At 45.9% G+C, this 13,476-nt stretch overlaps 1 protein-coding gene across 3 annotated transcripts in view; it reads left to right on the top strand.

The window, feature by feature from the left end:
• Positions 1 to 9,532, top strand: part of LOC137333112 (uncharacterized protein C7orf57 homolog) — a 137,600-nt gene extending 128,068 nt beyond the window's left edge. For all 3 annotated transcript variants that reach the window (XM_067997270.1, XM_067997279.1, XM_067997261.1), the window contains one exon: positions 8,175 to 9,532. In XM_067997270.1, the coding sequence (XP_067853371.1) occupies positions 8,175 to 8,196 (22 nt within the window). In that variant the 3' untranslated portion in view covers positions 8,197 to 9,532. The remainder of the gene's footprint in view (positions 1 to 8,174) is intronic.
• Positions 9,533 to 13,476: the final 3,944 nt, after the last annotated feature.

The following is a 13,476-nucleotide window of genomic DNA, read 5'->3' as shown; positions in this document are numbered from 1 at the left end:
GATTTTTGGGACCCCTTTACTGGCCCTTCAAAGTCTAATAGGAGCCTTTTGTGTCCAGTGTTCAAATAACGCAAACGCCAGTAAACACATCAGAGTACGAATTTCCCTCATTTGCATTGTTATTTAAGTATGCTCACCTGCACATGGACAGGCACGTTCTTTACTACAGACCTAGGTATTAGGAAATGGAGGAGGGGAGTTGCAAAGAGGTAGGAACACAGTGGAGCACTTTGCCACCTCCACGCCCCACGTTTGCTCCAGATCTGGCAAAAAAATTGCAGGGAGCAGGCAGAAAGTCTAGACTGCCTTGTCTTGCCTACATAAGAACATTGTTGCTGTTTCGAGGAGAGGAAGAGGCCATTGGGATTGCAGCCTGGAGGAAAAAACATTCACTGAATTCTCAGTGCAGCTCTGTGAGGGGAGTGCAGGGCAGGTCGGTAACAAGCTTAGGACCCCCGTTCCAAAGCCTTGAAGACTTTCAATTTTAATCAGCACCGGAGGCGAGGCAGTGAAGCAGCAACATGTCCAGTGAGAATGTAGGGATTGCTACATAATAAGATCTACTGTATCGTAACCAGATTCCAGAGACTGCTTGCTCCCATCCAACTAGCTACACTGATACAAGTGCTTGTAAAATACATGAAGAAATGTTTCTGCTGAAATGGCAATTTTCATTCCTTAACCAGAATGACTAAATGGAATGCAGCAAGTAATTTGCATAATAGCAAACATTTTATTAAACCCCAAACAATTTCTGGCATTCATCAAAGTAAAGAACTGTGCAAAAAACATTTCAATATTTCATTAAAAAAATCAAAAAATTCACCTGAAAATCAGCCTGCATGAAGTTTGAAAATCCATATACTACACATACAGGAGACTTGAACATTAGCTAGTTCCCCGCTACTGCAAACAGAGTAGGCTGAATAGTAAACAAGTCGGTTTCTTTCTAGCTGAACCTGAAAGAATAAAGATGACCGATTAGGACGTTCTTAGCTATCCAGCAGCTACAGTAGTTGCATCAACAATCCAATTTCCTTGATGCTTCTTTCCAATATAGTCAGCAACAAATCAAAATAACAAATGAAATATAATTTATAAAAGTAATTGCCATGGGCTAGTATAGGTATGTACCATACAGCAGTTCCACTTAGGTTGAAACTTGAGGTACTCTCCATTTTTTTGAGAAAACAAGGTGAAGGATCAAGGGTCACAGTGCAGGGTAACCCCCAGGTTGAGGAATCCACCGGAATGGCTGTGCAATCTCAGGGTCATAATGATTCAGCCATTACACTGGAATAGGACTGGAGGTTGCCATGATCATTTGAATGGCGGAGCAGGCCCAAAGGGCCCAATGGCCTACTCTTGCTCCTATTTTCTCTGTTTCTATGTTTCTATGAACATGGAGTACATGATCTGAAGGAAGTTGAAGAATGTAGAATGAAAACATCAGCACAAGGATGGATTCTATTTATTTGTTCTTGTGACATGGATCATGCTGGCAAAGCCACATTTTTATTGCCCATCCCTAGTTGCCTTGAGACGGTAGGTGTGAGCCTTCTCCTTGAACCGCTGCAGTCCCTGTGGTGAAGGTACTCCACAATGGTGCAAGGGAAGGATTTCCAACAAGACTGAAGGAATGGCAATACAAGTACAAGTCAGGAAGGTGTGGAGTGGAACTTGAGACTGATGGTGTTCCCATAATCTTTGGTATTAAACCGCACATTTATAGAAATGCACAATTGAGATTGTCCATTTCCTCTTGAAGGAGAGAAGGAAAATAAAAAAAGAAAAGCTTAATTTTATTACTTGAACTGTTGCTGTATTGGCCAGTTCTAAAGGGTCATCATCATCAGCTTCCCTCTTGGTCAGAGGCAGAGAACAAAACAAGGTAAATACATATAAGAAACAGAGAAAGGTAAATGATCACTAGGCAGCATTGGAACAGTGTAGAAATCAGTGCTTTCTGAAAACAAGCTAATTGATCTCAAGCATAAATCTGTCAATCAAATATAGTGAAAATAATGGTCTGAATTTATGTGAACCTGTGTAATGTAGACAATCTTTATAACTGCAACTTACTTATTAATTGGAATGCAATTTTTTACTGTATCAACTCATTTTAGACATGGAAAGAAATGTGTTTTTAAGTCTCTACAAAAATACAGATCAGTGTCACAAGGGACCTGAATTTTCGTGGGCCCAGTGGTGCACTCCTGATGTAAGAAAACCAAGAGTATGGTGGAGTGTGCAAAATATTGTCCAGATGCTGGCCCAGGATGCCAATTTGTGCAAGGACCTGGTTGGATCAGAGCTTCTGTCTGTTCCAGATATGGTCTCTGGTATCTGAGAGGGCGGGGTTGGAAGAGGAAATTCCTACAGCAGTAATTTCCTTGGCTTCGGCCTCAGCCTCGCTACCATTGAGTGCCCTGAATGCTAGGATGAACCCAGCATACAGATATGCTCAGCAACCCAGCTGGGGGGTTCAGAGACAAAACCTGGCTTTTATCCAATAAAAACTTCAGTTGTGTTTTTGAAATAGGCTCCCTTATAAATTGAGCTTAAAGAAATAAATAAACATTCTGGCAGTGTCAGCTGCTGCACTGGCGGCTGACCAGCATCGCTTTTCTTGCCCCCTCCCCCCTTCTCTGTTGGACATCTAAGATGTGCCTATAGTGGTCCAGGCGCCTGCCACTTGTATGCTAATGAGATTACCTCCCCCTGTCTTCAGATACTGCTGCGGGATCAGGAGTGGAGGTCACTGACACCTGCTGTACCGCACTTCCGCGAGTACAGCAAGCCTGCATAAATCACAAGATGAGGAAGGCCTTTTCAATACTGTTTACTATCATATGCCTTTATGTGGTCTCCTTATTGTTACCTTCTTTGAATGCTGAAGATCCCAAGCTTCTTCAGTCTCTCCACATAACTTATTTATCTGACACAAGGGCCCTGATATTAGAGTGGAGGCGGGATGGCATCACAGGCTGTCAGCTGGAGGAGCTCTATTTAAAGGGGCAGTCCTCCAATACATGTACAAGTCAAGAAGGTGTGGAGTGGAACTTGGGACTGATGGTGTTCACACACAACACAATGGAGCAGCACTGGGGCAAGGTTCAACGATGCCTCACTCCAGGTGCTACTGGATGGGGTGAGGAGGAGGAGGGATGTGTTTTACCTGGTAGACTGGAGGAAGTGGTCTGCCTCTGCCGCCAAGAAGGCCTGGCTCGAAGTGGCAGAGGAGGTCACCAGCAGCAGCAACATATCCCGCACCTGGGTCCAGTGCAGGAAGAGCTTCAATGACCTAACTAGGTCAGCAAAAGTGAGTACACTTACTGATTCTCCTACATTCCGTCTTCCACATCACCGCCCCCACCCCCCAACTCATTCTGCACTGCCAACACTACTCTATCACATCACTCCTCACACCCACTTAAGGCTCATCCTCAACTTACCTGCACTTCCTCAGCACTTCTTCACTTCCCCATTAGTCACCCCACCACTACCACTCAACCCAATCCTCATACAATGTCATGGCTCTGTCTCATACTCACCCTCTGATGCATCTCTCACGGTCAGCCGCACCCAAACCAATGCATTCATCGGTTGGCCACATCACCATCACTCACTCACGCATCTGTACTTTCTCCCCTTCTAAGCGAAGAGTGCTCAGAATGCATGGGAGAGGGCGAGGACCAGAGGGGGGCCGCAACAAATCGTCGTCCTCACAGACGGGGAGCAGGAGGCGCTGGAACTCAGCCGAACCCTCGAGTGCCTGTCTGTGGGGGACACCGAGACTGGCACCCAACAAACGTCTTTAATATTCATCACACATAATATGAATTGATGTTAACATGCCTTGCCATCTTCAGTACCTCAGTATGCTCATCACAACATGACACATCTGTGATGATGCTTAATATTGCCTTCTGTTCTCTTACAGGGTCTTCAGTGGCCACTGTGATGGCAGAGGGTGATTCCTCAGAGGACCTGCCGGCCTCTGAGGGTGCACCGTCACATCTTAGCGAGCCATCCACCAGCGCAGATACTCACACCTCGGTGGGTCCTAGTCCTTAGTTGGGTTGGCACATGGTGAGTTACCACACACAAGTAAGCACGAGCAGACATTGGTGGCAGGGGCAGCTGCGGAGAGTCCGTGTCGGTAGGAGCACTCCTCTCCCCTGACAACGGCCATTCGGACTCACACTGAACAACATTCTGCCACCTTAAACAGGCAGTCAGATACACTAGCACTGGCCTTACAAGGCTTCACACATGTCCTCCAAACTGTTGTCCAGCAGAGTGGTAGGAGCGATGTGGGCCTGGCCCAGGGGAGGGATGATGGTGAAAGGGGACATGGAAGTGGGGATGCCACTCAAAGTGCTCCCCTGTCTCACCCGTTGCCCCCCTCTCAAGCAGTACTCGCAATGCTGCCTCCTCTCCTGGTGGCCGCGTCTGCCCCTGCACAGGTGCAGGTGGAGCAGTCGTTGTAGGGCCCTCACGGGCTCCAAAACCCAGAGGGCGTAGGCCCAAAGCATTTCAGCAGTCAGGGCATGAACAAGAGCAACCTGCCACTCCCTCTGCTGCAGGCACAGGGGATGCAGCATGTAGAAGTAGTCGGAAGAGAAAGGCGAAGGTTTTGTAAGCATGAAGGGGATGCACAAGGATGTTTGACGGTTGGTCATGTTTTTCATTTATATTTGCTTTTTGTTCAACTCACATTAAATATTATGATTGTTACCATTACTGCCACATCTTGACCATTCTTGACTGGCTTTGTAATAGGGCCCTTTCATGAGGTTCACCATGAACGGTGACTCTTGATGCCACCCTTTGGGTCACTTTACAGTGGGTGTATGTGTAGTTGCAGGACAGTTTTGTTCAGGGAGCGGGGGGGAGGAGCTGGTTTTGGCGCTACTCTTTCCAGGTGGTGAGGACTGGACTCTTCACACTTTCTGATGTTAGGAGAACCGTTCACATATCAGTGACTCCCTGGCCTCACGAGCAGCCAGGTGAGCTGCTGCTCTGTCCATGGGTTCATCCTCATCCTCCTCCTCCTCCTCATCCTCCTCCTCCTCCTCATTGTAGATGGCAGATGTGGATGGGGCCTCCTCAAGCGGTGCCCCTCTCTGTTGTTGCCCTCTGTGCTCTTGTGCAGGTTCCTGTGGCGCAGCACTGTGTTGTGGAGCTCCAAGTGGTGGAGGTGGACGCTGTGCCTGGCGAGGCTGGTGATGTTGCTTGACCTCGGATGCAGTGGTGAATGCAGCCATGGCGCCCCCCCAACCTGACGGTGTGAATTTGAGGGGGTCCGCAAAGTAGTTAAATATGTGAACAGAAGAATTTTGAGTGGAAAGTAAGAATTTGCAGTGAAAACACAAAGATCTTGCAGCCAAAACTTTGTCTGAAAGAATGAGTGCCCTGCTGCAATAAGTGACCTTTTCTCCCCATCTGTCAAACAAGCATCTGAATGTCTCACTGGCTGCTGGCTGAAACATGTCTGTTGCAACATGGAGTGTTTCCCACAGCACGGGAAACACACTGAGGATGCTTCAAAAATCACACCCCTGCCTCAAAGTGGAGAAAATTAAGTCGTTCAACTACTCAAACTATCTCAACAACTGTCTTAACTGTCATCCCGCTGGCTGTAATTGCCAAGTGGGACTTCTGCATTCAGGAGGCGCGGGCGCACTCAGATATGTCAGTGGGGAACCCGGATGTCTGTGGGTTGGAGCCGGGTTCCGAACTCGAACGGGATTTCCCCACTTTTCGGAGCCCCCCCACCTCCCAACGCACCTGCAATTTCCCGGGAAAATTGAGCCCAAGAAATGAGGCATGTGAGTCTTTTCTGCACTGCTTCCAACACTTGAATGTCTCCCTTGTGTCTTACTGACTAGAACTGGACACAGTATCCAGGGTGCAGTTTGAGCATAATTCTGTACAGATTAAGCAAGACTTCTTTTGACTTGTACTTTACTGTTCTGGCTATGTGATTCAGATTCTGTTTGTTTTGTTGTTTGTGATTCAGTAATGTTTGGACATACCCCTAGATCTCTTTCAACTTCATTGTGATGCCATGCACAGTGCATTTATGTCACTACTTTTTCTTCTTTTGTGCAATACTTTACATTTGTCTGTATTATATTGAATTAACCACTGTTCTGCTCACTGACATATTTTAAATAACTCATTTTGTAGTTCTGGCTGCCACTTACATTCTGCTGCTTTCTTTGGTTTGGTATTGTTTGCAAATTTGACCAGTTTGCTTTGAGCTTCTGAATCCAAGTTGTTAACGTAAATTGGAAATACTATGGGCCCCAATACCAATTCTTGGGCACTCCATTTACTACCCCCCTCCCATCCTGACTTCAATCCCCGAACAAATACTTGATGCTTCCAACTATTCTGCCTTTTCTTAACCATTCCCATGTTTTACCTCGAATCGCTATCTCTTTAAGTTTAAGCAACAATATTTCTTGTAACATCATGTACTACCATTTTTGTTCCCGAGAATCTGTAGCAGTCAAATAGAATCAATGCAGCATACTGAAATTGAAGCAGTCAACTGGAAGTATCATAGCAGCTCCTCAAGGACAGTGTATCAAATAATATGGTGGGCACGGTTACCTGAACAGGTTGGCCCTATAGCCACCCTGTTGATTGCACAAATAAGGAGCTAGAGGTCACCAAACAGACCTCCATTTATTTGTCTGGTACCCTATCGGGTGGGATTGATCAGATGATCTAAAGCATCAGTATGGCTGATATGCCACTTTTCTCTGCTACTGATCACTTAGATGTTTCTTCGAGAGAATCAGATTAAAAATATTATTAAGTTAATTGTGTACATGTAAGGGACGGTTTTCCTGCCTCCTCCACACCTGGACACCAGTCAGATGGAGTACATCTGAAATGCATTTCATGTGATCTGACCTAAATCTGCCTGTAGTTTTGGGTTCAGGTCATTAGCCTAGGCTTAACATACCCAATTGTAAACAATTTTACAACACCAAGTTATAGTCCAGCAATTTTATTTTAAATTCACAAGCTTTCGGAGATTTTCTCCTTCCTCAGGAAGGAGAAAATCTCCGAAAGCTTGTGAATTTAAAATAAAATTGCTGGACTATAACTTGGTGTTGTAAAATTGTTTACAATTGTCAACCCCAGTCCATCACCGGCATCTCCACATCATAACATACCCAAGGCACAGGTCTGCCCTGTGGCATGGCCTTGTGCTTGGAAAAGAGTGTGGAAATGCGGCGGGTAATGGCTGCCAGCTTCAGGGCCTTCTGGCTGCTATCCAAAAGCAGAAGCCAGAATGCTTCCAACACTCATCCCTGTCTTGCTGCCCTTGAAAGAAAAAGGGACTTACCTTTTTTTGGTCCTCTGATTTTAGCTGTCTGTCCCTCTCTGATTCTCCAACTGCAGGGGGTGCAGAGGTACGTAAAGCCCATTTTTTCTCAGTGCTCTCAAAATTGGCACCCGTCCAGCGACATGGGGTTGGTCGTGCCCTTTCCATCTCATTACCATGTCTGCCCATTGCGTGCGTACTCCACCCAACAATCTCTCGGTAACATGTAGGGAGCGAAGACCTGGCGTCACAGGTCCTCGCCCACTTTTCCTTTCCTTTACATCTGGAAACTGAACATTCCTCAGGTGCATTGGACAGGAAAATCAGCCCAATATAACATTATAAAAATATAATTTAGTAGTCTTTTTGAAATCTACCATTTTAAAATTTGCTTTTAATATGCAAAATGAGCATATATTTTATTTGAAGACTTGTAAAATAAACTATTGGTTTCTATTGATTGCCAGTTTTCCCTCAATGCTGTAGGCAGTTTCCATTTTAAAAATTATTGGAAAATGTTTAGTCAATAGGTGCTGTTCAATTAAACATGTGTTAATATTACAGAGCAGCGGTAATTACCAGAACTAATATTTTCCCATCAGTGGTAACATACCTGACTTAGTGGTAAATATGTGTTAACGTAATTTTATTCAGGACAGTCCATGAAAAGATGACAAATGGGATTTTACAAAAATGTAAATAAAAGGGGCCACAATGATCCAACTTCTTTTTAACCAATCACTGATTTTATATCCTACTGATGTTTCCATGGTATGTGCTGTATAGAATGATGTAATACGCTCTCTTTTTCCATTTACAATCTTAGATTCAGAGACATGCCAGCTTGAAATGACGTCCGTAGCCGCAGACAAGATGTGAAAACTCGCACATCATGAAGATATTAATCATCACAGGACTAAATAAATCATCCCAATTAAAAGTGGACAGCTGCAAGAAAACAGTGACTAGTTATCAGCTCTACGAATGAAATGCAATTATCTATATAATCATTAATATTTATCCCTTGCATTACAACAACTTAATTTCAATTGCTTTACCACAAAAAGAGACAACTTAATTCTTATTGAGAAGGCCTTTGTTAATTCGGCTATGTATGCAATTAAGCACCATTGAACTGTAATATGTAAAAGATTGATTTGAGTACTAAATATCATCGACTATTTATACAGTGTAGAAGAACCACTATTATGAGGACTGGAGTGTCCATCACAATTCAGTTGATTAGAAATATTAGTATTCCATTGTATTTCAATGAAAAGTCATAAGTTAAAGACCAGAAATCCCTGTCCTTTAAAATCAATGAAAGTTTGTAGGTAATACTCCTTTTATATTAAAAGACAAATTTAAAACATGATTGTGTATACAGTAATCGCTCAATAATTTACACATCTGTGGTATTTTGAAACTCTGATGCTCCTTTTTCGCCAAACTATTTTGACCTTTGCAAACCACTGGATCATATTTTACACTACAACAATAACTGTTCTAGAGACCAAAATAACACTCAGGTTTAGTTTAAAGGGGAAAATAAAACAATGAAAACATAAAAGCCAACCATCTTCAAGATACACTTTTCCTCCAGATAATGAGAAAATATTACATAATACCTCATCCCACACATCACACCGTACCATATTAAAACTAACTGCCAGCAACTGGACAAAAACACCTACACTGGACTGTCTCTAACAATCTCTACACTGCTCACTTACCATATTGATGTAAAATGACTGCATAGCAAGTGACTCAGATCACACAGCTCCAACATCCCTGCACAGCTAAACATTAAAATACCAGGGAAGCTTCCACAATCCTTCTTCCTATATAACTTTCCTTTTTAAAATAACCTATTTCATAAATTGAAGACCACTCAGGTCTTACTGTGCTATATTTATACAATTTGTGAACCACACTCAATCTAACACACTTGAAATTTTGCTGCCATGTGTTACCTAGTTGATTTCACTGATATAGATGTTATAATATAGAAACCTATATGAATGTGCTTATTACTCTGAATAAGAATAATTATTAATAGAGAAACATAAAACACTCTCTGTCATATGCCACTTGTTATAATAGACTCCTAACAGTATAGAAATGTTTACCATTCTGTATTTAAAACAGTTGCAAAATAAAGGGCTAGTTGTCTTGTTTCTGTCATCCTTTACCCCCATTTTATTTACTGATGAGATAAAATGTTGTTCCCTATCGGACGCATTATTAGGTTTTATACAAAATGTACTTGTGAATTGCAATACAACAACAGCAACATCAACCTGCATTTACATAGCACCTTTAACGTAGTAAAACGTCCCAAGGCGCTTCACAGGAACGTTATCAAACAAAATTTGACACTGAGCCACAGTAGGAGATATTAGGACAGAGGTAGGTTTTAAGGAGCATCTTAAAGGAGGAGAGAGAGGTAGAGAGGTGGAGAGGTTTAGGGAAGGAATTCTAGAGCTTACGGCCTAGGCAGCTGAAGGCACGGCCGCCAATGGTAGAGCGATTAAAATCAGGGATGCGCAAGAGGCCAGAATTGGAGGAATGCAGAGATCTCGGAGGGTTGTAGGGCTGGAGAAGGCTACAGAGATAGGGAGGGGCGAGGCCATGGAGGGATTTGAAAACAAGGATGAGAATTTTAAAATCGAGGTGTTCCCGGACCGGGAGCCAATGTAGGTCAGCGAGCAAAGGGATGATGGGAGAACGGGACTTGGTGCGAGTTAGGATACAGGCAGCAGAGTTTTGGATGAGCTCAAATTTATGAAGGGTTGAAAATGAGAGGCCGGCCAGGAATAGTCAAGTCTAGAGGTAACAAAGGCATGGATGAAGGTTTCAGCAGCAGATGAGTTGAGGCAGGGGCGGAGACGGGCGATATTACGGAGTGGAAGTAGATGGTCTGGGTGATGGAGCGGATATTTAGTCGGAAGCTCATCTCAGGGTCAAATAGGACACTAAGATTATGAATGGTCTGGTTCAGCCTCAGTCAGTGGACAGGGTGAGAGATGGAGTCAGTGGCTAGGGAATGGAGTTTGTGGTGGGGACCAAAGACAATGGCTTCGGTCTTCCTAATATTTAGTTGGAGGAAATTTTTGCTCATCCAATACTGGATGTCGGACAAGCAGTGTACAAATCAGAGAAGTGGATGGGTCAAGGGAGGTAGTGCTGAGGTAGAACTGGGTGTCGTCAGCATACATGTGGAACCTGACGTTGCGTTTTCGGATGATGTCACCAAGGGGCAGCATGTAGATGAGAACTAGGAGAGGGCCAAGGATAGATCATTGGGGAACTCCAGAGGTAACAGTGCGGGAGCAGAAAGAGAAGCCATTGCAGATGATTCTCTGGCTACGACTGGGTAGATAAGAATGGAACCAGGTGAGCGCAGTCCCACACAGCTGGACGATGGAGAAGAGGCGTTGGAGGAGGATGGTGTGGTCAACCGTGTCAAAAGCTGCAGACAGGTCGAGAAGGATGAGGAGGGATCGTTTACCATCATCACAGTCACATAGGATGTCATTTGTGACTTTGATAAGGGCCGTTTCAGTACAGTGGCAGGGGCAGAAACCTGATTGGAGGTACTCAAACATGGAATTGCAGGAAAGATGGTCACGGATTTGGGAGTCGACAACATGTTCGAGGACTTTGGAGACGAAAGGGAGGTTGGAGTTGGGGCGGTAGTTTGCAAGAACAGAGGTGTCTAGGGTGGGTTTTTTGAGGAGGGGGGTGATGAAGGTAAATTTGAAGGGGAGGGGGACAGTACCTGAGGAGAGGGAACCGTTAACAATGTTCGCTAACACGGGGGTCAGGAAGGGTAGGTGGGTGGTTAGCTGGATCGAGGGAGAGGGAGGTGGATCTCATGGTCAAAATGAGCTTGGTGAGGGCATGAGGGGAGATAGGAGAGAAACTAGAGAAAGAGGCGAGTTCAGGGCTAGGGCAGGGGGAAACTGTGGGGGAGGTTTGGCCTGGTGGGCTAGGGGAAGGGAGGGAAGCGGCAGTTTAAATACCTGCATTTAAACACTCTTCAAGAACAGGTAGTGACCTCTTTTACTCTTTAGAAAGCTTTCTGTAATATTTAGTCTATTCTTTCATCACCAAGAACTTAGTGGGGCCCAAATACAATTGGATCCACCACCTGAAAAGAATTCTTACCTCCCTTTATTAGTTTGTCTTATAAGAACATAAGAAATAGGAGTCATGTGGCACCTCGAGCCTGCTCTGCCATTCAATCAGATCATGGCTGATCTCCGATCTCAACTCCACTTTTCCACCCGATCCCCATATCCCCTGATTCTCCTGGAGTCCAAAAATCTATTTATCTCAGCCTTGAAATATACTCAATGGGCCCGATATTAGTAGGGAGGCGGGTTGGCAGTGGGAGGTCAACTGGGCGCGTGGGTAACGTGCCTAGTGAAATCGGGGTGCTCCGCACGTAATCGCAGCCTAATTGAAGGTACTTACGTATGCTTCCGGGTTTCCCGTTCCAGACCTGCACAGCGGGCGCAGCAGGAGGAGCCCTATTTAAAGGGGCAGTCCTCCAATGCTCCTCCTGCAGCAAAGAACCAATTTAGGATCATGGAGCAGGCGAGAGGCAAGGCTGCTCCAAGGTTCTCTGACTCCTCACTCCAGGTGCTGCTCAATGGGGTGAGGAGGAGGAGGGAATTTTTTTTTTCATCTGATGGGAGGAGGTGGCCTCCCTCCACCACCAAGAAGGCCTGGCTGGAGGTGGCCGAGGAGGTCAGCAGCAGCGGCAATGTGTGCCGAACCTGGGTCCAGTGCAGGAAGCGCTTTAATGACCTAACCAGGTTAGCCAAAGTGAGTATACTTATGCATTCTCCCACACTCCGTCTTCCACATCACCTCCACCACCACACAACCCCTTCTGCACTGCCACCACAACACCCTCGCATCACTCCTCACATCCACTCAACTATCATCCTCACCTTGCCTGCACGTACTCACCGCCCCAGTTCCCATTCGAACACTACAACACAACCCAATCCTCATACAATCTCATGGCTATGTCTCATACGCACCCTCCCATGCATCTCCCTCACAGTCACCCCCACCCACACCAATGCATGCAGTGGGTCACTATGCAACCATCACTCAATCACGCCTCTCTGTGTTTTACCTTGTTAGGAGAAGCGATGCCAGAATGTCCGGGAGAGGGCAAGGACCGGAGGGGGCCCACCACACCGTCCTAACGGACACGGAGCAGCAGGCATTGGAAGTAAGCCGGACACTGGAGTGCCTGTCCATGGCAGATGCTGAGGCTGGGAGCGCACAAACGGCTGGTGACAGAAATCTGACACTCAGCACTCATGATAGTGAATGATCTTAGCATCACTTGGCATCTGCAGCACCTCAACATCTGTCCACATGCTTAATATTGCTTTCTGTTCTCTTGCAGGGCCAACTACGACCGCCGTGACTGCGGAGGGCGATTCCTCAGAGGACCTGCCAGCCTCTGAGGGGGCATCGTCACATCTGAGCCAGCCATCCACCAGCGCAGATACACACACCTCGGTGGGTCCCCGTCCTCACTTAGTTGGGCTTGCACATGGTGAGTCACCAAGCACATGTGAGCACGAGTAGACCCTGGTGGCAGGGGCAGCTGTGGAGAGTCCGCGTCGGTGGGAGCACTCTTCTCCAGGCTCTGCTCAGCTGGACACAGATGCTGAACCCTGGGGACCAGCCAGGAAAAGGAGAATGATCGAGGGCCAGCAGCACATTGCCGAGGTACTGGAACAGTTGCCACACGCACTCTCCACAATCGCACAGAGGATGGAGGAGTCCAACTCCTGCATGAGTGGAATACTGTCACAGGGATGTGAAGGCACCTCTGAGAGAGTGTCGCGGGTAGGTGCGGGAATGTCTGCGATGGAGGAAAGGCTAGCTTCCATCGAGCTTCAAGAACGGCTCAACAATGAGTCCATTCATGCCCTTACAACGGCCGTTTGGATTCAAGGTGAGCAACATTCTGCCGCCTTAAACAGGCTGACAGATACTTTACAACTGGCCTTCCAAGGCTTCACACAAATCCTCCAAACTGTCGTCCAGCAGGGTGGAAGGAGTGATGTGGGCCTGGGCCAGGAGAGGGATGATGG

This window comes from Heptranchias perlo, chromosome 2, assembly GCF_035084215.1.
Source record: "Heptranchias perlo isolate sHepPer1 chromosome 2, sHepPer1.hap1, whole genome shotgun sequence".
Lineage (NCBI taxonomy): Eukaryota > Metazoa > Chordata > Chondrichthyes > Hexanchiformes > Hexanchidae > Heptranchias > Heptranchias perlo.
This window is presented reverse-complemented; position numbering and strand designations above follow the sequence as displayed.